The 23,653-nt window shown below is 38.3% G+C and overlaps 1 protein-coding gene across 3 annotated transcripts in view; it reads left to right on the top strand.

Moving 5' to 3' along the window:
- The window catches only part of BMPR2 (bone morphogenetic protein receptor type 2), a 104,536-nt gene that overhangs the window by 39,387 nt on the left and 41,496 nt on the right, over positions 1-23,653 (top strand). For all 3 annotated transcript variants that reach the window (XM_061456081.1, XM_061456071.1, XM_061456088.1), the window contains exons 2-3: positions 15,874-16,047; positions 17,060-17,239. In XM_061456081.1, coding sequence (XP_061312065.1) covers positions 15,874-16,047; positions 17,060-17,239 — 354 coding nt within the window. The remainder of the gene's footprint in view (positions 1-15,873; positions 16,048-17,059; positions 17,240-23,653) is intronic.

The following is a 23,653-nucleotide window of genomic DNA, read 5'->3' as shown; positions in this document are numbered from 1 at the left end:
CCGTTGTGAAGTCCAACTGATTCTGATTTTGAGAGCATCATCACTTTAATTTCTGTTAGTTTTTTCTGGTCCGTGAATAATACAGTGACTGGGTAACATTAAAACCCACATCAGTCAAAGTATTTCCTGTTTTCTTGTCCTCATAGTCCTTGGCAACCTGCAACTATCATTTAGAAAAAACAAGATGTAATGGAAAATAAAGCTTTTAAAAATAAAGAAGCCAAAGATGGTGTGGATGAACTTGGGTGTAGGCCCTCTTAGCAATCGTTAGTTGAGTTGATGGATAGGGAGGAGGATTTCAAGAGCTTTTGTATAGGGGTGAAAAAAGCTTGCAAATCTGAGAGGTTTACCTTTCAGTATTATGAGATAGAGACAGCAAGCAAGATTTGGAGAGTAACCATATTGTAAACAAAGAAGCTGAGGATAAAACTATAGTAAGCTTCTTTTCTTTAACAACTCTGCCTCATTCAGACACAGCATTTGAAAACTGTGAATGGGTGGTGTTTCATCTTCTACAGAGGATGTTCAAAGACCTTTAAATCCCTGGAAGGTGAGGGAAAGAAGGCAAACTAGAGAAGAAGCAAGTAGGGGAGGAATAATGTATCTAATCTAAAAGCTTTCTGGAAAGCCATGTTTTGAATAACGTGCATATTTATGCTTCTGTACTTACCCCTAGGCAGTTGGTCCTCTCTTGAGTGGCTGTGAAATTCTGATTTTGGCTTCCTCTTAGAGAGGCCATATCAATAGCTAGGAACTACAATCAAGATGATCCTGTTTTTCTCCCTGTACAGGAATCCTAGGATCCAACATATAATTTCAAATGACGTAGACCAAGCCAGTGTTAGTCAAACCAAACCATATGCAGCAAAAAATACCACGTCCATGGTTCTTATAATGAGATACAGCCTCTACTCTGTCTGCTGAAATTACTTCTTTTGCCAGCTACTAGAGGGGTGACCTCAATTGCTTACTAGTCTTGGGTTTGCTTCAGCATCATCTGAAAGGAGTGGTTTTACCGGATGAATGAATCACTACTATTATTTCCTTCCACATCTGAATTTTCTTTATAGTTAATAAATCTTGAATTTCCTATATCATATATCAAGTTAGAGTGATGCAAACATTCTCCCATTACCAGTAGCGCAACTTGTAAAGGTATTGAAAGAAGACAATGCTGAAGTATTAGTAGATGCTAGTAGAAAACTAAAGATGTTTCCTGTTTTTTTTTGTTAGCAGTGCTGTAAACACTTCACTCTCTTGTTAAATGCTGCGTTCTGCTCCTTTCCTGTTTGGTAGTAGCTCAGTCTCCAGTCAGAAAAATAATTCTTTCTCATAGCCTTAAGAAGGAAAGTGTTTGGGAAAAACAAACAATTTGAACACTCTCTATTATTAAAGACACTGCTTTTATTGAGGGCTATTGGAAGTTTATTTTTTTGTGAATTCTTCTACACATGAACTGAAAAGCTATTTGAAAATATTTTTAATATAAACCTGTAACTTCTAAATTGTTCAATTTTTCTCTTTCCATGGTTTTATCCTAGCATCTGATAAGATGTAAATTTTGGCATGGGTTTAGTTTTAGTAAGACTTGGAGAGAGGACCGAAAAGTCCAACCTTCGCTGCTCAGTATCCTTAGCTCTGAATGGCAGGCAGTCTTCTGTAATTCTCTTCACTTCTTCATTTCATCAGCTTTTACTGTAAATGTAGTTTATAACTCAAGATTTTCTAAAACTTCAATGTGATTTATATTCCATAAGTTTCTTAATTTTTCTTTGTTTCATAAATAAAATGAGTTAATATATTATCCTGCTATACCCTTCTCTCTGGCAACAGTGGAGTATTCCTGAAAGCACTTTCCAAGTAAGCTAGCTGTCTACTGTCTATGATAATCAGCTGTAATGGCACATAGGCAGCTGGTTTGCTAATCCTTTGATTGCAGTATTAGTTTGTCTCAGAGGCTGAAAACCTGTCTGATCCTGCAAACGTGTTTAGTGAATATTGTAGAATAAATCATATCTTGCCTTAAGACTCTAAAACACATATTCATGTTATGAGTTGTGTATTTTCGCTATGCTCCTGGGTTTTTCCCTTTCTTGATATCTGTTTACGTTAAAAGAAAAAGCCCACATGCCCGTTCTAAAACTGTTCAGCAAAAAAAAATTGAACTTAAATTCGTTTAACATTGGCAGGATTTGTCTTCTAATCACTAGAAATTGTTCTTATCTGGCTTATCACCATGTCAAGTAATTCAGGCATGGATCAGGATCTCTTATTTAGGGAAAGATTGCAAGTAAGATTTGCCCTATACAAATCTATTTAAAAGAATGGAAAACACACTTTTTATCTATGTGTATCATATCTAAAATGCCCAGTATTCTGTACAACACTGTATTTTTGAAAGAAACGTTACTTTAATAATGCATGTGCGAACAGGAGCTTTTCCATGTTAAAATTTAATTTTCATAAATTAGAGCCAGTTTGCTAGAAAATAAGTACTTGAGTTAATAAACCTGATCTGAATTCCTTTAACTTGCTATTTAAATGTTTACTGCAAGCTATATTACTTTCTATTGATTCTAGTTGAAATTAGATTTACTTTATTTAGTTCATAAATGATACTGTGTCAGCTACAACTGAGAATGTTTCTTGATCATAAGGGTGTTTTTTTTTTTCTCCAGACACCTAAACCAGCTCGCTACTATTTGTTCAGTGTCCCTGTAATAAATGCACGTAACACTTTGTGCTTTTGAAAGACAAAGTATTTCACAAAAGGCGAAAGCGCAGAGGAAAAAGCCTTTTTACTAGTAAATTCTGCCATTGTGAAGCCTCTATTTTTTTTTTTTCTTTGTTGGATGAGATTTGTCTTTGTTCCTTCCTTATTATTCCCAAATGTCAAGATGCTATTTATGCTTATTTCCTGCCATTGAAGCATGTCTAATTCAGAAAAAAGTGTGAACTCAAAATCATGAGAGTAAAGTGTACAGGGGGAAGCCCCCTGTGCACTGTGATTTTGTTCTCACCCCTGGAACAGCTGGTTGGTGGGTTAGGCTTGCTAGTGACCTGAAGAACCTGATGTTTTCTGCTCATACTACCTGTTTTGTCTTGTGAGATGTTTTAACCTGTGCTATCTGGCATATATATATTGGGTGAGGAGTTAAGATGGTCTTCCAAGCATAATTGTAGTCATCATCTTCACTTGTGTGATGCAAAATGTTAAGCAAGTTGATTACAAGTCTTTGCTTTGAGTGTCTGTATTTTGGGAGTGCCCTTTTCCATGTTTCCTGTCATTAACATCAACAAAGATAATTAAAAACAATCTTGTACTGTTTAAAATTACTTTTTTTTTTTGTTTGTTTCCTTGTCCCCATAAGTTTGTTTCTTTGGTGTGACGTAGTGTACTTCAGTACATGAAAGCCAGTCGTTGAAACACGCGTGTTCAGTAATCTGGGCTTGTCTGCATGTATTAACCATACCCTTTTTAACTGAATACGTTTAGAAACCAGAGGTTAATGAAAAGCTTGTCTTGACTAGACACTGATTTTTCTGACTATACAAAGTTTGCAGGAGTTAGCTTGTATCACCTTCTTAGCTGATGAAGTTAGTTTTGGTGCAACAAAGATTTAAATGGGAAAGAATGAATGGAGAAAAAGATATTAATTGATTTTTCAATAGTCCAATGCTTTGTCCATAGATTTCTAACCATTTAAAGCACTGTACCACCAAGAAATACATGAACAGTAACCTCTGTTCAGTGAGCTGATAGCCTTGAAGTCTAACAGAAGCAAAAGTCAACATTTTCTGGTTTTGCTCAGTGCAACAAACATCCGTAAATACCTTTAGCTCACAATTCTTTCCATACTTTCTTTCTGTTATAGAACACAGTGTAGGATTGTTTGAAGTAGGTCACAAGTTCTTGCAGCAGCAGCCAATCTCTTACTGGTCCTTGATAATACTCTGTCCTCTGCATGAATTGGCTTTTACCTTACGTTGGCTAAATTAAGGTGCCTAGGGAGCTGTTGTGTTAACTGTGCTCTTGACTCAAGATGACTATGGTTTGTGGGATATTGTGGCATACCATTAAATACCTTGATGATAAAGGCTTAAGATGGTTTTGGAACTTAAATGTATATTCTTTGAGGCATTCTGAAAAGGCGAGAGGCCCAACACCCTCATGAATTGTGTCAGGATGGAAGCTAGTTCCTGCCTTTTGCTCCTTTTTAGTCATTTTTTTTTCAGAGTTTAAGGTTCCCAAGCCAAATAAATTATGCTTCTGCAGGCATTCAAAAGATAATAGAATGTATATTACTGATGGTAAAACATGATTATGATTTTGGAACTTAATTTCCTTGCAGCTTCAGATCAGAGAATGTTTGCCAGTTTTCAAACATTGCAGCATATTGCCAGTAGTATAAGCTTCCTAAAAATGTTTATGAGAACAATTTTTGTAATATACTGTAAAGGACAGGCTGTATGGGTGCTATCTTTCCTGAAATCTAAGCTACTGAAGAGTTTTCAAGAAAACATACACAGTAGAAATGGTATCCCTGCTTGCTAGAAAAGGGAGTGTGTTACATGTGTTAGGGGAATATCCAGTAACAAGACATTTTTCAAGGGAATCTAAAGTAGACTCTGAAATAACAAATTTTGCTCTGGGAAGTTTGTTACATCTGAGTTCGGGAGAGAAATACCACATCACTAATTCGCTTTACTTTTGCTTTTGCTGGAGTTTCCTGTGTTATTCCATGCAGATACTTCACTTTGACAGCCCAGATAAACAAAAGCCAGACGCTCATACCCAGAAAAAAAGGTCCCTGAACTCCAGTCTAGGGCAAAGATAAAGAATTTGGGCTTTTCCAGTTCTGTGAATAGACACTGGCCTCTGGAAAAGATTATGTGTGACTAAGGCTGTGATGACTTCTGTTCTGACATAATTGCTAAACAGTAACATGAGCATCCTTATTTTTCTCTGAAAGGAGATGCAGTTGTTAAGGAAGTGAATAAATAAAAATAAAACCTATTGGAAAAATGCTAAGTTTGTTTAAATCCTGCTGTATGCATACTCATGCTTTCAGAAGGTTAAATGTAGGCTTGGATTTTTCCGGGAGACCTGGTGAAGTTGAATCTCCAAAATCCCAACGAGTCAGTGAAAGCCAGTTCTTTCTTGCCTTATGTTTTACCAGAAATCTGGGCTTAAATGACCTTTAGTTTGAATTGGAGTAGTAGTTAAATAAAGTGGAAGATGTACTTTAAAGCTGGCTTGCAAACTAATTTTTGTGGCAAATGTATAATTTTCTTTTGCCCAACATGTGAGTCTGTGAGTGGATTCTTTCTGATCTGATTCAACTATGTGTAAAGACTGCAGTTCCTGTTTGCTCGTGGGGTCAAATAGCAATAATTTCATCTTGAGACAAGCAAACGGTGCAAACTGGACAGTGATCTGAAGCTGCAGAGATGCTTTCTGCCGTGTGAATCCACACAGAAAATACTCTCCTTTAACTTTATTAAAATAGTAGAAGTTCTAAGGTTATTGCACAAAGCCAGCATTTGGAGTCTAGAGTAGATGGGTTTTATACTTTGTATTCCACTAGCATATTTAGGTTAGATTCTCCCTTAAGTAAGTGTTAAACATATTCCATGGTTTGACACTTTTATGATATTTAATGGTTTAATAATTTAAGTTTTATGCTAATTTACTTCTGGTTTCCAGTATTGCACTTCACAGCTTTTTCAGAAGGCTCTTTAAGTATGCTTGGACCTTTACATTTCCACAGAGGACATGGTGACTGGATTTTCCTTTGATATGGAATGTGAAGGGTTTGGAAATGGCTGTAAGTTGAAGTCTGATGACAAAGATGAGCACTTTAGCGTCAACAAAGTGAATGTTAAAATGACATGACATTTTACTATTTTTTACAACATTAAAACCCCCTAAACCTGCTGTAATCTCTTGCTGCAAAGCCTTTCGCTGTTTCTTAAGTGAAAAGTTGCGTGATAAAATATGTCTTGCGTAATCGTTGAACTAAGATAATGTTATCATTTTTTTAACAAACCAGAGCGAGGTTTTCACTACTAGTAAGTGATATATTTAGAAATTTCATACTGGACAGATTGATAACCTTCCTCTACTCCCTGTTTGTTACACAGAGTTTGTATAATGCTGTATTGTTAAAAATCAATGGTAATTTAGCATAGGGGGAAAAGGTGGAAGGAAGAAACCTGCTGAGCTAGACAGACTTACACAATAAAAACAAATGTCATTTTGGACATTCTGGAGGAAATCTTGTAAGGCAGGAGAAGAAGCTCTGATTAAGGACCAAAGTAGAGGTAGTCAAAGGTCAGCTTGTTAGGGCTCTAATTGAGGCTTTAGGACACTTGGCTTTAATTCTGTAGTTTGTCCTTCTCCGACCCTGGCTTAGTCATTGAGATATACCCTCATTACAGATTCAGCTTGAACCTCTTCCCTTATCGGCTGAAAAATGCTTTATCCTCTTGATGTAAACCATGAACCAGTATTAACTCTGTTGGTTCAAATTTGCTTGGAATTCTTGAATTTTGTGTGGGCAGGCTTAAGGCCAGAACAAAGATGTTGCTAGCTGTCTTGCCGCTACATCTTGTGCTCTTGATTATGGGATAATGAGTGACTCTGGTGAGGCTTGCACAGTGAGGTGGTCTGGTTGTCCTCTGAAACGTTTAGAAGGTTGTGGAAGTAAGGCAGTGACACAGTTGATGGGTGATAAGCTCAGGTATTTTTGCACAAAATCTGACAGTGTTTGGGGACTACGTAATCTGTCAGCTGCTAGCAGTAAATCTCTGCCATTCTGCTGCATTCCTGCATGGCTCCTCTCACTTAAGCTGGGCTCTTCTAAAGTAATGCTTCCTTTGAGCATAAATTTGGGGGAAAGGAGAACAAGGCCTTCACTAAAGAACTGGAGTTGACTCTTTACTTTATGGCCACTCCATACCTCTCTATTTACGTTAATTCCAAATTTTAAATTCCTGGTGCGGTGGGTGCATTGGGCAGGGGCATGTAACACTATTGGCTGTGAGGTGGCCATGTGTTGGTGGCCCTGTGGCAGTGAGGATGTGCTGAGAGGGTCAGCACATCCAAGGTGGGCCCAAGAGGAGGCCATGGACCATGTACCACAGTGGTGCAAGGCAGCGGTGCCTGGGTGGGAAGTGTCAGCCTCATGCACAGCATGCGAGATACAACACAGCTGCTATGTGATCTAGTTCTGTTTTATTCGTTTAGTGCTAACAGAGCACTGGTACTTCAGAATGAAGCTGAAACACCAACATTCCAAAGTACTGTTGAAGAATACACAGTAGGAAAAGGTGGGTGTCTCTGTCGCTGTTGGTAGTGTTTATCAGTAGACAGCAGTGTGTTAGAAAGGGAGTAAGGAGAGAAAAGAGATTTCAGATTTACTTGCTTCCTTAAAGAAAACAACTCAAGTATATCCATGTACAGAAAAAAAAGATAATTAAATTTTCAAGTCTCATGCTATTTTGATAGCAAGAGGTCTTGTAATGATTATAAAGTATTTAGTCAGCTGCATGTGCAGTCAGTCACTTTGAAATGGCTATCGATACTAAAAATCGTTTTAGTTTTGGCACTAGTTCTAAATCAAAGCCTGGGTCTGTGTCATTGTCAGCTTTTGAAACTGTGGTGTTACACAGCAAAAGCAGACAAAACCAAAATCTTTATCAATGAAGGCTAAGGACATGCAGTACTGTGAACAGATTATTCCAGACTTTAACACTGGGTGTCAATTGTAAGGGTTTTATTGTCAAAATATGTTTTGCAGTATATCTAGAGGAACATGATATGTCTTAAAATGTAGGAGTTGTTTAATGATCGTGAGATGAAATAAACAACTTTTTATTAGAAGGAGAGGAAAGCTTATCACAGATGTAAATTTCTGAAGCATTTTTCTTTACATTCTTCCTGCCTTCCTGGACATTCGCACTGTATTCTGTCATGCAAATTTCCATTCCTTCTTATCTATGTCTTTATTAATTTTGTGGTTGAGTTTGTGGAGCCCACCTGGAGGACTTCAGCCATAGGAGTTTGCTGTAAAGCAATAGGTTGTGAGGTCTGCCTGACTAAGGGTTCCCTGGCTGTTTGTTGCACTGTGCTTCTCCTGACTCCTTGCTCAAAAAGTCTCATAGCGATTTCTGGTTGGTTGGTTTAGACCTTCAGGCTCTCATCCTTAAGCTGACAATGTATTTCTCTTCCTGACCAATCAGTGCAGATCTCTGCTGAGCAGTTGTTGGGTCAAACGCACTAGAAAGCAGAGTACTAGAAGTGTAAATACATGGAAGATTACCAGCAGTTTAGTTTTTTCCTCCCACTGTAAGTTAGTATTCATTATGGTCTGTCTCTAAAAGACTGACTTTCAAAAGACGCCTGTTTGTGATACATGTTTATATAAGTGTATAGGCATTTAGAAATTTTTGTAATTAAAGCCTATGAGGAGAAGATGAAAAAAGCAGCAGAGTGCTTGCAAAGTGACAATTTCTTCAAGATTCTGTTTCTCTGTGCATCACACCAGAATTTGGCTATTAGTAGTTGAAAGGCTATACTCAAAGGAGCCTCCTGATGTGCATTACTTCAATCGCCGCCTTTTAAGAGTTTGCATTATGAAGACACGTGCTATCTCATAACCCTGCCTCGAGGGTGATGATGTTTCCCTGTATTGTGTAAATAAAAGAACTCCACAGAGAGCTGACAAGGCCAAAAGAAAACAGGTTTTGTGTCTATGGTTCTTCCGATGAAAATCTCACTAATTGAAAGAACAAGTTACAGGTAGAAAAACCTTGAATTTTTAAAAAAAACAGTTGCAGCCTAATGAGGTTCCCAGTTAAATGTATGGGGCCTGGATTTAAAGAAGTCCCATTACAGGCAAACAAATGCTCAGAGACCTCTTTCAGTTCTTGCTTTTTTTTTTTCAAGTCTTCACCTCTATGGTCATGAAGGCAGTTGGATAATTACCAATATGGTACCTATGGATGTGGTCTGTGATGCTAGCAAGTCTGTTCTTGTAGTTTATGTGCAAGTTTGTCTTTTGACTGATATCTTGGATTCTTTTATTCATGAATATTGTGTCACAAATGTACTGCCTGGCAGTAATCGTAAAGTCACAAATGTTTATTTGCTTGTTATTTTTAATTCCAAGAATTAGAATAATTCTTCGTAGCATTTGGGTAACATTTGAGTCCCTTTTCCTTCCATTTCCCCTCCCTTTGCACTTGATGCAAATTCCGTGTACTGCGTTGAATAGGTGTACGGTCAGGAAGCGTCGATTAAGTACTGATGGAACTGACTTCCTATGCTATTAATGAAAACATGACTCACATTCTAAGGATTTGCAGTTGGATTCCTGTAACTTTTGTTATTTCTGTTGTAATTGTTTTCTGTAATTATGTTTTCCTAGAACACAAAGCAATCATTAGAGACCTGGTATGTAAAAAGCAGTAACAGCATATTTATTTGTTTAAACCCATCCTAGTACAGATGAATTGTATATTCATAGCACACAAGATTTCTAATACAAGCAGTAAATGCATGGGTAATTTTCTTCTGATCTTTTCTGTCCAGAAATATCTTTAGTGGAGAATGAAGGCAAATACTCATATAGTAAACATATCTCAGGGTGGGTTTTGTAGTGAACCACTAAACATATCCACAGTTTGGTTATCTGTGTGAATCACTTCTCTGTTCCTGAGCAGTTGGAAATAGCAGAAGGGTTACAGGGAGAAAATATCGATAACATCATTCAGGTATTTTTCTTATAATAACTTGTTTTTTCAGCTTTTTTGTTGACTGTAGAACTGCTAAATGCCAGGATTGTAATTGTATCAAAACCTGAGCTCTATGCCAACAGGAAATTCCTGAGGTCCTGGGGCTTTTTCTTGAGGCTGTGTAGTGGCATGGGATGAACTCCATGCCCCCCAGAGCACTGCAGCAGTAAGAGTAAGGCACAGGATGGACCTGGGAAGCTACGAGCAATTCCCAGTTCCTTTATGATTTCAGGAAAGTAATTTAATGTAGTCTGTTTCCCCATCCTCCTTTCGGAATATGACATTAAGGTTTCACAACCTGCTTCAAGCTATGTTAATGTGCATGTGGTGATTGGGCACACCAGTAATGGCAGCCAAGCAGGAAAGCTAAGAATGTTCAATGTTTGTTAGATTGCTTCCTGAAGCACCCACACTCAGTTGTAATGCTGCTCATGTATTAAGCATATTTTTGAAACTGGAAAGTAAAGTGTATTTTTATATAAATATAGGTATAAAATGAGGTGAGTTCAATAAACCTCATGTTGTAGACGAGGCCCTTAGTGCCATGGGTTAGTGGTGGCCTTGGCAGTGCTGGGGTAAGGGTTGGATTGGTTGATCTTAAAGGTCTTTTCCAACTTGGTTGATTCTATGATTCTGTGATTCTGTGTTTTCCTGGTTTATGATAGGGAAGTGAAGAGCTTGCCCCACTCCTGCTGTTTTTTCTGTTGGTAGAACTTCTGGGAATGGTGCCTTCCCTTCTTGCCTTTGTTGGAAATCTCTGCTAGATGAGAGGACAGAAGTTTGAGTTAATTTCATTATGTTTTGATTGAATTGTTTTGACATAGTTTCTCTGGTACACAAGTTCAAGAGGAATGGAAAATGGGCATTTCATTATAAGACCTTCATGATTTGTTTACTTCTTGTCCTTTTCAGTGTCAGCCTGTCTGTTCCTACTACGGCTGTCTGTAGTAGCAAACTTTTCAGTGGTGTGTGACATGTAAGCCTTCAATTGTCATTTGCTTGTTCCAGCATCTTTCTCGTCTTTCATTAAAGGTGAATTAGAAAAGACCTGAATGTATAATCAGTTCTATGTCGTGAACAAATACAGTTCATTATGAAATTTACCTCATAAAGGTAATAAAAGTACCAAAAGTCCTTCTCGTATGTTGTGAAAGAAATAATAAAGAGATGTTTTGCAGTTTTGGAGGTAGCCTTTAATATGACTTTCTCCTTTTCACAGTCATGATTTTCATACTTCTAAAATTACGCTTCTGTCACACACTGATTTAATCAGATAATTGCATTTAAATACAGTAAACTCTCCAGAGCTGTCCCTACCTCACTCCACCAAAAAAAAGGTCATTGTTGCTCATTTGATTCAACAGGCCTAGTCTTTGGGGGAATACATGCATCTTTGGCAGTTTTTCTGTTTGTTGTGCTTTAGACCTTTAGAGTTATTATAGACTTGCGCATCTGTAGAGAAAGTCCAAATTAATTTTAATGATTTCACTGCAGTTATTTTTGTGATGCTTAACTTGTGCAGGAATAATGAGATGGATAGCTTGGAAGGACATGTAAAAGAGTTGAAACGTGATTTCTTTTAGGAAGAGCAGGGCTCTGAAAGTACTTCAGTCTTGCAGCAGATGTCCTGTGCTGCCGCTTATTTTGGTGCTAGGTTTTGGTTTTGTTTGTATGCTGGGACATTGCATGTCTGGGCAAGTATACTGAATAGCTTGATCTGGAAATGGCTTCTGCATTTTCACAGTTTGGATTTAAACTGCTGGTACATCTTGGGCCTGTGAAATCTGTAAGGAAGGGACTGCTTCATAGTGACCACCTCTTCATGGGTCCTTAATATCTGGGGAGCATTGTCTGCAGGGGCTTTGCCCGTCATTTTTCTGACATGAGTAATAAATGAATTGAATATATCAAATGGATCAGCCCAAGAGCCTCAGTTCTCATAGGATAAATAAGTTGTGTATTTTAATTGTTCATGTTCTTCAATAAAGGTCTTAACATTAAGGTATTTCCCTGGGTTGTATCTGTTTGAACTGCAGGCAAACAAGAGGATCCAGTAGTTCCAGTCTTACCCTACTATTTCTTCTGTCTTGGAGGTAAAAAATACCATGTAGCCCAGCTGAGGAATACATTTTTTCTGTATAATTACTACATGTTGAGTATCTTGAGACCTCTGTCCTGCAGGAATCGCAGAATAGTTGAGGTTGGAAGGGACCTCTAGAGGTCATCTTGTTCAAACCCCTACTCAGGCTGGGTCACTTGGAGCCAGTTGCCCAGGTCCATGTCCAGATGGCTTAAAGGATGGAGTTTTTGGAAGAAGCAGCTTTGGAATTGGTTCCAGCTAAGTTACTGTAGAGAGCATTAATAGCTGCCCTTGCACATCACAGATGCAGAGCTCCCAAGGGACAGGTAGCTGTATTTCAGCTCTGAATGCACCATCATAGCTGTTAGCTCCCATAATGACTGAAAACGGAATTAAGAGGTCATCCATGAGGAGCACATGTAAATATAAATGAGCAACTGTATTTTGCCTGAAGGATAACATTTCTGTTAGAATAGGTAACACTTGGAACAGTCACCCCAGCACTTCAGTGTGTTTTTGTAATAGTATCTCCATTTCTTTTGGGGAAGGTTTAGGGTATACTCATGTATGCTGGAGGTTGCTTTCAAGGCCTGACTTAGAAGTATTCCAGTGCTACAAGCTTTTAGAGCTGATTAGTTTCCACTGCCTGGAAGAAGGGAACCTTACTGCCAGATTCCCAGAGCAGGAATGTGCCAAAGTCATGCAAAGAAATTGAAGCAGCTCGTCTATTCTGTTGTTCTTCAAGAGAGTTTCTGGACGTCTGAATGCCCTACCCAATTTTCTTCGGCATTACAGCTTCAACAGTGAACTTACAGAGGCCATAGAGAAAAATAAAGTAGCTTTTGTTACGTGTCCCCTGTTCTCCAGATGTTCCATGCCATCAGGGAAGGGGCAGGGGTCAGCAGAGTATTGCAGTGGGTACTGCTCCCACAGGGGTTGCGCTACTCTAAGTTATAATCGAAGCAGGAATGTGCAGTGATCAGCATGAAAACTCTAGTTGTTGGGTGAGTAACCTTTATATTTTGTTGGAAAAGTTTCCCACTGAGATCATCTGACATTAAATTGTGGCAAGTTAACTTGCATTTTTATCAGTTTGCTAGAAAACTGATACAGACAGGCACTCAGGTGGTGAGCAGTGGCTGTTGTACTTTCTCATGCTTGACCCTTCCTCCCCTCTGCAGGTATTCTTACAGGGCAATACATGTTTTTACATCAGAAAAGCCTTTGGTAGGAACTGCTATTTTCTGTAGTGTATGGTTGGACAGCAGCTAGCACAAGTCGACAGCTTTTCTTTTTTGAAGTGACTGCTGCATGTTCTTGCCTCCTAACCTTGATCATAAGTGATTTATAGAAAGCTGAGGAGACAAGAAAAGTAGGCAATTAAAGCTGTCTGTGTCTCTGGAGCACAGACATGTTACTTATAACTGCATTGCTGAGAAGAGAGCAGAAACAAGAGGTTTCTTTGCTTTTTCTTCTGTTAATCCAGAGGTTAAAAGACTTTATTAATTTATTGAGGTATTATGAAAGTAGACTTGCCTGGAATTGCTTTTTAATTTACTATTCTTTTTTAACCACAGTTTTTTGATAAGGAAACCAAATCTGTTTGGTTGTTCTATAAATTCTGGACTTCTTAAATTCATTTTCACAATAAAGGGCTTATCTTGCAGCAGTTTGAGCATTCTGTAAACAACCAACATCTCAGATGACCTTAGTCCCACTCAGCTATCACACACAACTGATTTAAACCCCTTTATAATGTCCCTAAGAGGAGATGCGTTGTATTTCACAAGGCTGTGTAATTCTGTCCTGTTCTCTCTTGAAAATTTCTGTTCTGTGATAATTTTTTTCTCCTTTTGATTTTCAAAAAGTTAGTCGGCTCCAGTCCCCTTACAGCACTGGAGTATTGTCCTTTCATACATTGTTTCTTGGCCAGTCCCATGTCATGGAGCAGAGAATGCAGGACAGATGCTTCACGCCTGGCATACTCAGCTGTTCCTGAGAATAAAACTACTACGTGCGACTGGCAAGTACTGCTTGAGGCAGCATATGCTAGCTGTTAATGTGTGACCTTTTTGTCCGCAGTAACTCGACTAACTCTATTCATTTAGAAAGAAAAAAAATTAGATATGAAATTTAGGTAACTGAGTTTCTGAACGTCAGGCCACTGCTTTATCATAAATGTATTTATCACTTCAAAATTCTAGTTCCAGATGTAAAGTGTTAATTGTGCACTGACTAGTGCGCAGAGAGGTGTGTGAGTAGGTAGCATGGACTGCTGGCCAGGTTATTGGAGTACATGGAACAGCAAAGTGATTGAATTACAGTGGCTTAAGAAGTTCCTGTCTCCTCAGCTGAGAGTTTTACCACCACTGAGCCGATACACAGCTCAGCTGATCACACATATACCCTGGCTAGGTTATGCTATTTTAATTACTGCTTCCACAGAGTAAACTGGGAGTAACTGACAGACTGCTTTTCTGGATGCTGCAGCTCTCTGTGGTTGTCTTGGCGTGAAAGAATTATGGATTTTGACTCCTTAATGAATAGTAACAGCCATAGAAGTGAGACATTTATGAGTCTTCTGGTTTGTCTTTCTGTTGCCCAATCACTGTGCAGGTGTCACAGTGAAACAGCATTTTTTTTTTTTTTTTTTTTCAGAAAGCCTGCCTTGCGGAAAGATGGCTTCTTTGGGGCCAGTGCTGCAGAATGATCAAATAGATAAATCCTCCTTGGGGAGGTATTTATATACAGACCATACCTTTAATAATTTACAGTTACGTATGCTGTAGTTTTAAGTTCAAAATCTGCTTTCCCAAAAGGCCAGTCTATTCCACCTTGCGTCTTTTTGTTACCAGTGCTTTTATGGGAGTTAAGGAACTGGATTAAATCTAGTAGCTGAGATACAGAATACAAATTCTTACTGTGGATGGAGTTATACTACTGGATAATACTTACTAAATGCCTAGCTTTCCATGCATTTTATAAAATCATTCAAGGGAAGAATGAAGATATTCTGTACCAATGTAGGATTTATTTATCTTGGACTTGATGCCTTTCTGAAGAATTTCTTGTTTGAATGTGTTTACTCTTACTAAAGAAATGCTGACAGAGGCGTATTGGCATGTGTGAGTCCTTTCATTGAAGTGATACGAACAAAAATGTGTAACCACGTAGGTAAAACATACGAGCTCTTAAGATAGGAAATTTGTGAAGTGTACTGATTAAATGTTCTTGTACAAATCGGAATATTTTTGGGAGTGGTTTTGGTTTTGTTTAAAAAAAACCCAAACCCAATCATTTTTTGAGATGATAACGTGTATTTATTTTTGTACTCACTTTGTATGTTTTGTGATGTTCCTGCTGGACATTCCACAGGGAGACTTTACGTGGGAGCATTGTTCCTGTTTACAGGCAGTATTTCCTGGAACTGCTAGTCAGTCATATGGGTTTTACTCTGCTGTTGGTATTTCTGTTGGTGGTCATTAATGAAGTTGTGTCAAAGAGCTCAAACTGATAGGTTGAAGATGTAGCAAAAAGAGATGGGTCAACAGAAGGAGTGGAGAAACCCCTCTGTATTAGATAGGCATGGGGTTGCATGGCAGTCTGAGAAAGATCATCTTGGTTTAGGATCTGGAAACAATTAAAGCATGTGGTTGCTGAATAAACCAGGTAACAGTTGCTTGACTTACGCTTGAGAACGAATGATGCAGACTGTGCAGTGAAATTTTTATGCTTCACCTGTGAACTTCAAACACTTGCACATTCATTTGAAACATTTGCTAAAGTTTGGGGGTTTTTGTCCTCTTTATGAAAGTAACTTCAGGATAGACCTTATTTTTATTTCTGACTGTTGGAGTACAGATTAAAGAATGGATAAATGTAATTCAGGGTGATTTTGAATATGTATTTTCAGAAGAGCTTATTCATACTTTTATTAAGTTAATATTTTATGCAGAAAATCACTGACAAAAATATGTTCCTTTCTTTGTCTAAAGCTACTCAGAGTGAGGAGCGTCTGTGTGCATTTAAGGACCCTTATCAGCAGGACCATGGAATCAGTGAGAGCCGAATCTCCCAGGAAAATGGCACAATTTTGTGCATGAAAGGTAGTACCTGCTACGGACTGTGGGAAAAAACACGAGAAGGAGACATACATCTTGTAAAACAAGGTATGTAACATTTCAGTGTAAGTGCAGTAGCTTTGCTGGTCTTTTCACTTGTTTGTGATCTAGCCAGCTGATACAAAGATGCATAGCTGCAAAAGTAGAGATTTTGCTTGTGCCTTGTACAAACATATAATTTTAAACTTCCTATTTAGCAACACCCTCCCTGCTGTTCTGCAGGGAGGGATGAAAGGTCTTGCCTTCAGAAATGGGTTTTGATTGCCATTTTCAGAGACACTGTTCTTGGTTACTTGGATAAGAGTTAGTGTAGTATAAGGCTTAATGAAAACTGGTTTTTACCAGTGCAAAGATCCTATGCAGTTGTACTCATTACTGTTGTTCCTTGTTTAATCTGTTGAAAGAAGCAGTCTGACTGCTCACCTCTGCCCCCATGCTGCCTCTTTTCTTTCCAGGCATTTGTGCATAAATGATGCTTACCCGCCATTGACCATACTTGGGCAGAAACAGTTGCTGCAGGGATAAAGAGCCTGCATCAACCAAGAAATAAGTTGTGATCCTGTAGAAGAGTCCAGTAATGCTGGCAATGAGGAAGGACAGAGTTTTCAGAAATGACGCAAGAAGCAGCAAAATATAGATGCATTCTTGTGGCTTAACTTTAAGGAGGGAGCTAGGTCACAATTTCATTTAGATGGTGGGCCAGAAGCTGGTAGTATTGTCTGTGGTATCAGAGAAATGGGGAATGGCATACTTCTGCTTAGAGACTTAAGAATTCAGGTTTTGACCTATTGAGGCTGACAGCTGGACACCTCTGATACTGACTTTCAGTACTGCCCATAGTTCTTCCCCTTTGCTGTGGTGAACTGTGAAACAAATTCTTCAGGTTTTGGTTTAAAAGGTGGTAGTGAAGTCAGACAAGCAAATTATAACAGTTTTCACCCCACTCTAACATTTAATCAAATAATGGATGGGTTTCTAGAGGTGTGTTTAATTGTCCATGCAACAGGGTTAATTTTATGCCTCCTCTAAAAAGAATTCTTTAATGTGCCTCTTCTTGCAGGTTGCTGGTCTCATATAGGAGACCCACAAGAGTGTCACTTTGAGGAGTGTATAGTTACAACCACCCCTTCCTTGATTCAGAATGGAACGTACCGCTTCTGCTGCTGCAGTACAGACTTGTGTAATGTCAACTTCACAGAAAATTTTCCACCTCCTGACCCTACTGATACAACACCTTACAGTAAGTCAAATGTTTCCATCGCTGTCATTTCATGGTTTAAATAATTTAGAGAAAGATCCTTCTTTCATGGTACCGTAAAATGTGAAGCGCGCCTTTTTCATTTCTATGCAATGGAAATGGCAAACAGAACAGTTTTCTCCATGTGAAGTTTATCACATTTATATATTCCACAGTGCTCTGCAAAGACTGAGTTAAATGCTTACAGAAGAATTATTTGTATAGGCAGCTACTGAATGCAGATTACATTTCCCAGAATGGTCTCTAATCTAGGGTGCTTTGGTATTTGGATGCCCAATTTCAGAAGCCTGTGGGGATATTCAGAAGGATTCAGACTTGTGTTAAAAAACAGGCTGGTAAGTTCATTAACATTATGGTACCTTTGAAAAGTCTGGCCTGTCTATTCAGTCATGCTCCACAGATAGCTCTGAGCGGTGGAACCGGTTTTATATCAGGCTGTTGAGATTCTCTCCAAAGTCTTACAGTGCTTTGAAATCTGACTTCTTTCTTTTGCATATCTCTGGTAGAGATTAACTTTGGTATAAAATTCACAGAGCACTAGTTTGAGCAATGTAGTTTTCTTCCAGATTAGATTATCTGCTAAATCATGTATTATAAAATCAACTTGGCAAATGGATCCAAATCAAGGGATCACATCCCTTAAACTCCTATAACAGAAGCAAGATAGTGACTAGAAGACACAATGTTATGCTGTGTTCTAAGAATTCAGAACCTGTAAAGAAGCTGAGTTAGTGGCCTAATTTAAACATTTGGATAGCCTTTTGGAAATAAAAATTGTGAAAGAAATTGAATAAAGGCAGGTATGTAAATAGAGGTTCAGTTGTTTCTGTATGGTGAGAGTTCTTTATTGATGGAAAGTGTATTGTGAACTGAAGATGTCTTTAATTTGATAGTGGCTATAGCTATAGGATGCAGGAAGAATAGTTTGTGTTTAGGAATGATATTATTTGAATTAACTTTAACATAGTGAAGATACTGGTGCTTTCAAAAATAGCTGTAGGATGGAGTCCTTGTAAGCAATTTTAGTCAAAATGAGGGCTTGGCATTTTAAAAAGAAAACAAAAGAAAGCAACCTTTTACTGGGGAAGTGTGTACATATAAATGGGTAAAGAATGTTGATAAGAAATGGTGCCTTTTGACTGATAGTATTATTTGTAGAACCGGTAAACAATCACCACTTGGAGTCAGTGCCTGAGCACTGTGCAATGCAGAACAGACTCTACTTGGTAATAGTCATCTGGTCCCCAAATGTGACTGGAGTTAGTGCTGGGCAGGGGATTTAGGCAGGAGGGGAAAAAAGGTGTAAAGATAATTCCTTGTCCTTTTTTATTTCCTCAAAATAGGAAGCCAAAGTTCCCACAAAATTGACTTGTCCTCATGCTTCTCTAAGGGCTGAAATTAATTCAGTTATTGGCTGATAAGATCTTCAACTGATTTTTAAGTGGAATTTTTAATACTGAAAGATCTAACTTGACTTGCAAAGTGGTGGTGGAAATTAAACTTGTAACATAGTCCTTAATTCACCCAGCTGTAATTGAGTGCTGCTGCATACATTTCTACTGACTCAAACTGTTCTGTGTTACTGTGTCTCCTTCCATTTTCATAATACACAAATTTGGCTTTAGGCACAAGCATAAGCAAAGTAGGTTGCTGCCTAGAACAGTTGTCTGTCTGCTTTGGCTAGGTTAAGAGATGGAGATTGGCCATTCCAGCAGCAAGCATAGCCTCATTTACCACTCTGGTGTTTTATTTGTAAAGCTCTACTACTGCTGCATTTGACAGATGAGGCTGCTCCTGGCAGCGTACATGCCGTACATATGCAGCACTTGTGGAGGTAGAGGAAGTTCTAGGAAGCTGGAAGGGTGAAAAAGAGGGAGGCCGTGGCACACAGACCCCTGCAACATTGCTGGCCCCTGTTTCAGGCACTGGAGTCTCCATGGTCCCTTTCGACTCCTTCAGAACCCATTTTGGTACTGTAAGGTTTAGTTTTGCCATCTCGACATTAAGGACAGAATTCTTGCTTTGGCAAAGTTCAGTTTTCATGGAATTGTTGGGAAGCTTTGAATTACCTGTAGATGCCTTACTTGAGCGCACTTCCAGCCTTTCTGTTAAGGTTGTCAGAATGCTTTAAGGACACTAGTAAGTTTAGCTGTACAGGCTGTGTCAATCTATATTACTGTATCTTTTAGATTATTAAATATATTATTAATTAGATTATAAATGCGTAGTTTGTGAATGGCAAAGTAAGGCACATGGCCTCCCAGAGTTGTATGTATGATCCTGTAGATTTCAGAGCAGGTGTATGGTTGGTTATGCGAAACCTGATGAATTCAGCTGACAGATACTAAGCCTTTGTAAAGGTTTCTCTGCAGATTTGCAGTAAAATAACCCAGAATAAAAGTTCCTGGAACAACAAGTGGAAATGGGGCTGTATTTTAAAAACTAACAGAACCTGAGCACACTGCTGATGAACCTGGTCAATTTAAACTTAATTCTTAAGGAAAATTGTAAGTGTTCTTTTAAAAGTATTTCCTTGCAGCTTTATGAAGGATCTGTAGAAACAGCAAAATACTGTGTGGCCTCTTGTGCTAAATCCATCTGGAAAAATAATGGAGGAATAAACAAAGTATTTTATACACAAAACCGAAAGACTGTAGGACAGTTAACAGTCGTGTATTGAAAAATGTAGCTAGATTAGAAATGATTCAAAAAGAATAAAAGTAAGTTAATTAAGATCTTAATACATTTTAGATATAACAAATTGTTGTCATAAAATACAACAATTCTTCTCTTTAATGTTACACTTAATTTTTATGTCATTATTGTCTTCCAGGATGTCAAGACATGTTTAGCTCAAAACCGTATCTGTGTAGAATGGAGTATATTTTGATTGTTGAAGTTCATATTTGGTCAGGGCATGAATATAAAAAATCCATCCTATCTTGTAGCAAAACTTCATAAAAATGAAAAATAAAATGAAAGACAAAGAGGTTGTTAAAACCATGGATTTGATCCTTACTGCTTCTTAATGTGCAGCTGGTAATTTAAAGCAATCGTACATCTGAGTAGTCATAATATTCTTCTATCTTAAAGATAATTGTGGCAGATTTAAGTAGTTTTTGGTTGCTAGTCCCTCCAGCTAGAATTTTGTAAATGTTGTAGGATGGGGCATATTCTAGAACCCACAGGCTGGAGGTATTAAAAATGCAAAGGTTCAGATAGCTTGTTTCCTGATGCCAGGAGAAGTAGAGGTTGGAGAATGGTCGTTATTTCTGATCTGAAGATTTGCCTGTGGAGTTTGGAGCTACTGAAATGTGGAAGTTAAAACAACCTCTCATTCTCAACCTAACCTTGCACTTCTGGTGAAAAATATACTTTGTTATTCTTTGCTAGTAACTCGTGGATGGATGAATTGTTTGTCCATCTTCTATTTTCATGAAAAAAGAAAAAGAGAAAAAGTTAATCTTAACTTCAGCCAGGATGTGTATATACCCCTTAACCCAAAATAAAAAGGGCCAACTATGGCTTCATGGGTAAACATTTTGAGATGCCAGGGATATGGAGCATTTACCACTTCTCTGGGCAACCTGTTCCAGAGCCTCGCCACCCTCACAGTAAAGAACTTCCTCCTTGTGTCTAACCTGAACTTCACCTGTTTCAGTTTAAACCCATTGCCCCTTGGCCTGTCACTACAGTCTCTGAAGAGTCCCTCTCCAGCATCCTCGTAGGCCCCCTTCAGATACTGGAAGGCTGTGTTCAAGGACAGGTTGGACAGAGCCTTGGGCAACATGGTCTAGGGTGAGGCAACCTTGCCCATGACAGGGGGGGTTGGAACTTGATGGTCTTAAGGTCCTTTCCAACCCTAACCATTCTGTGATTCTGTGTGTGTTTACTCTACTACCTTGGTCAAATACTTATTTCAAGACTTAATAAATATCTGCCTCTTACGTCTACAAAATGCTTCGTAAATTCTGAGACTGTGAAGACTAATTCATTAGTTCTACAATCACTTGCAATGGCCATTTAAATAGAATTTAAGTAGCTAAACAGGTAAATGATCTCCCTCGTTGGTCATAGATTGTGGTAATGAAACATGCGTGTTAAAATAACATCAAGATGAAAGCAACAAAGCCATTTTTAATTATTTTTTTCCTCCAGGCTGCATTCCTGGCACTGCAGATAAATTAATCTTGCAGCAACTGAGTGTTGAGAATATATTTTTGTGTGACAGGTGATGTATTTGCATGATATATGGAAAAAATCCTTGGCAGCGACAATTGATGTAGGGTTTTCTCCTCAGAGCAACAAATGGTGACTGCAATTTTTAGAGGATTTAGGGAACTTATATTAAATAAGCGCACTGAGGTTTGGATATAAAGAAGCTGCTTCATACAGCAGAGGAAGTTGGTTTTCTTTATTCTAAAACACTGATAGATGGGTTTATCTTTCAGTGTATCATCCGGGCCAGTGTTTTACAATGTATGTATGTAAAACACTGGTTTATCCTTCAGTGTATCATCCTGGCCTTTCTTTACCAGCCTTCTTGCTACGTATACAAAATAGGTCTATAAAAGTCTGTCTTTAAGTGCTCACCGAATTCTCTGGAAACTTTGAGGAAAGCTACCATTAAAAAAGAAAAAAAAGGGGGGTAATTATTAATATATGTGGCTGAGTCAGGTTAATTAAGGTAGTAATACACAGTTTTCAAGTAACAATTGCTTCTGAGAGGCAGCAGTTGGATTCATGTTGTTGTGGGCACATGGCCCAATCTAACTCCCACTGAAGTTGAATGAGATCATGTCAAGCTAATTTTGGAAGGTTGTAACCCTGCTCTCACTCTCAGTTGTTATCTTGAACTGCTTTTTTCTGGAGAGCAGCATCCAATATTAATTTATATTTGAAATGCATTTACTTCAGCTGAGTTCTGCTTGGAGTACCTCATCAGCCCCAGGTTTGAGCTGGTCCTTCATTTCTGGTCTGCCTATGCTAAGAAAATTCTAGGTAAATAAACATTTTCCCTTATTTGTGCTACTTTTTTCAGGTGATTTTGATACATAGCAAAGGGGAAATTACAAATCTTTGCAAGGTGACAGATCTGTCTTGAAAGATTGAGGCAGGGCTGATCCACGCAAGGGTTATAACTCGTACCCGTGAAATGAAAGGGAGTCAGTCAGGCACATCTCTTCAGTGAAGAAATAAGGAATTATATGTCATTAATGTGCCATAACTATATTACCATGCAGGGAAGGAAATGCTGAGACAATTCTTGCAACCAAGGAAAGGTAATAGTATTGTGAGTTAATGTAGGGAAGAAAAAGCAGATATGAAAATTGTTGCAGGGAGCAAACAAAGTATTAAAGCAATTAGCATAGAAGGCTATATAGAAACTCAAGCGATGAAAGCCTTAGTTTCTGTAGAATTAGTGGAAGGGTTTGCAAGTCACCCAACTAGTAGTGGTTGTTGAGTAACTTCAGTTCAGTGATGCTCATTAGAAATACATCTGTCAAAAGCAGAATCTCTTAAAGGATTGTTGTTAACAGCGCTTAACGTCTTAACTTCTAACACATCATAGTCTCCTGAGATTAATCTTGCATCTTTATTGAATTTAAAAGTAAAGCTTTGATGTGCACTTGGAGTCTGAATATTAAATGTTAGCTGGGAAGGCAAAGCCTATATGGATAGAAAACTGGACATGTACAATTTTCTCTTACAGAAATATTTAATCAGGAAGGTGAAATTGGAATGTTTTACCTGAACTGAGATTGAAATGTTTTGGAAATGTTTGGAAATGTTTTCAAATTGGTTATGCACCAAACCCACAAAATGCTAAAAACTGGGTTAAATAAAATAATAACAAACATGTTTATTTGAAAAAGGAGAACCATTTCAAATAACATTTTTACTAAAATAAACCTTGGGGTTTTATGAGTACATTCCCTGTTGCTTTGTCAAACTGCTGTTCGAGTGCACTTGGTAGGAGAGGTGTACAAGGTAACTGCAGAGCTGTGCCAACAGAGATTAGTACTGTGTTATAACCCAGAGGTCTGAGAACAAGGGCCTTTGCAAAGTTCCATCAAAAATCTATTGGAATCTGAAAAAGAGCTTTTTGGATGCAAGGGGGGGAATTTCGTCTTTATCTTGACATTGCAGTAGTGTGTCTGTGAAGTGCTAGAGCTGTAACTACTCTTTGTTTCAGAGGGCTAAAAATATTTTACTTTTAGAGTCCTTAGGGTTCTCAAATCTTAAAGTAGATGTGAACATAACTTTTAGCATATTTGATAGGATTGTCTGATCTGCATCTTTGTCATCTCTGAAGTGTCCTGCATACTTGTAGTACTACGCAGCAAATATTCGAGTTGAAGGTCTAGAATGAAGACAGGAAACATCCGTATTCTG

This window comes from Pezoporus flaviventris, unplaced genomic scaffold (genome assembly GCF_033815535.1).
Source record: "Pezoporus flaviventris isolate CSIRO_AGI_PZ_B2104156 unplaced genomic scaffold, CSIRO_AGI_Pfla_v1 ptg000001l, whole genome shotgun sequence".
In the NCBI taxonomy this organism is placed as follows: Eukaryota; Metazoa; Chordata; class Aves; order Psittaciformes; family Psittacidae; genus Pezoporus; species Pezoporus flaviventris.
Note: the sequence above shows the minus strand (reverse complement) of the source record. Positions and strands in the feature narration are given on the sequence as shown.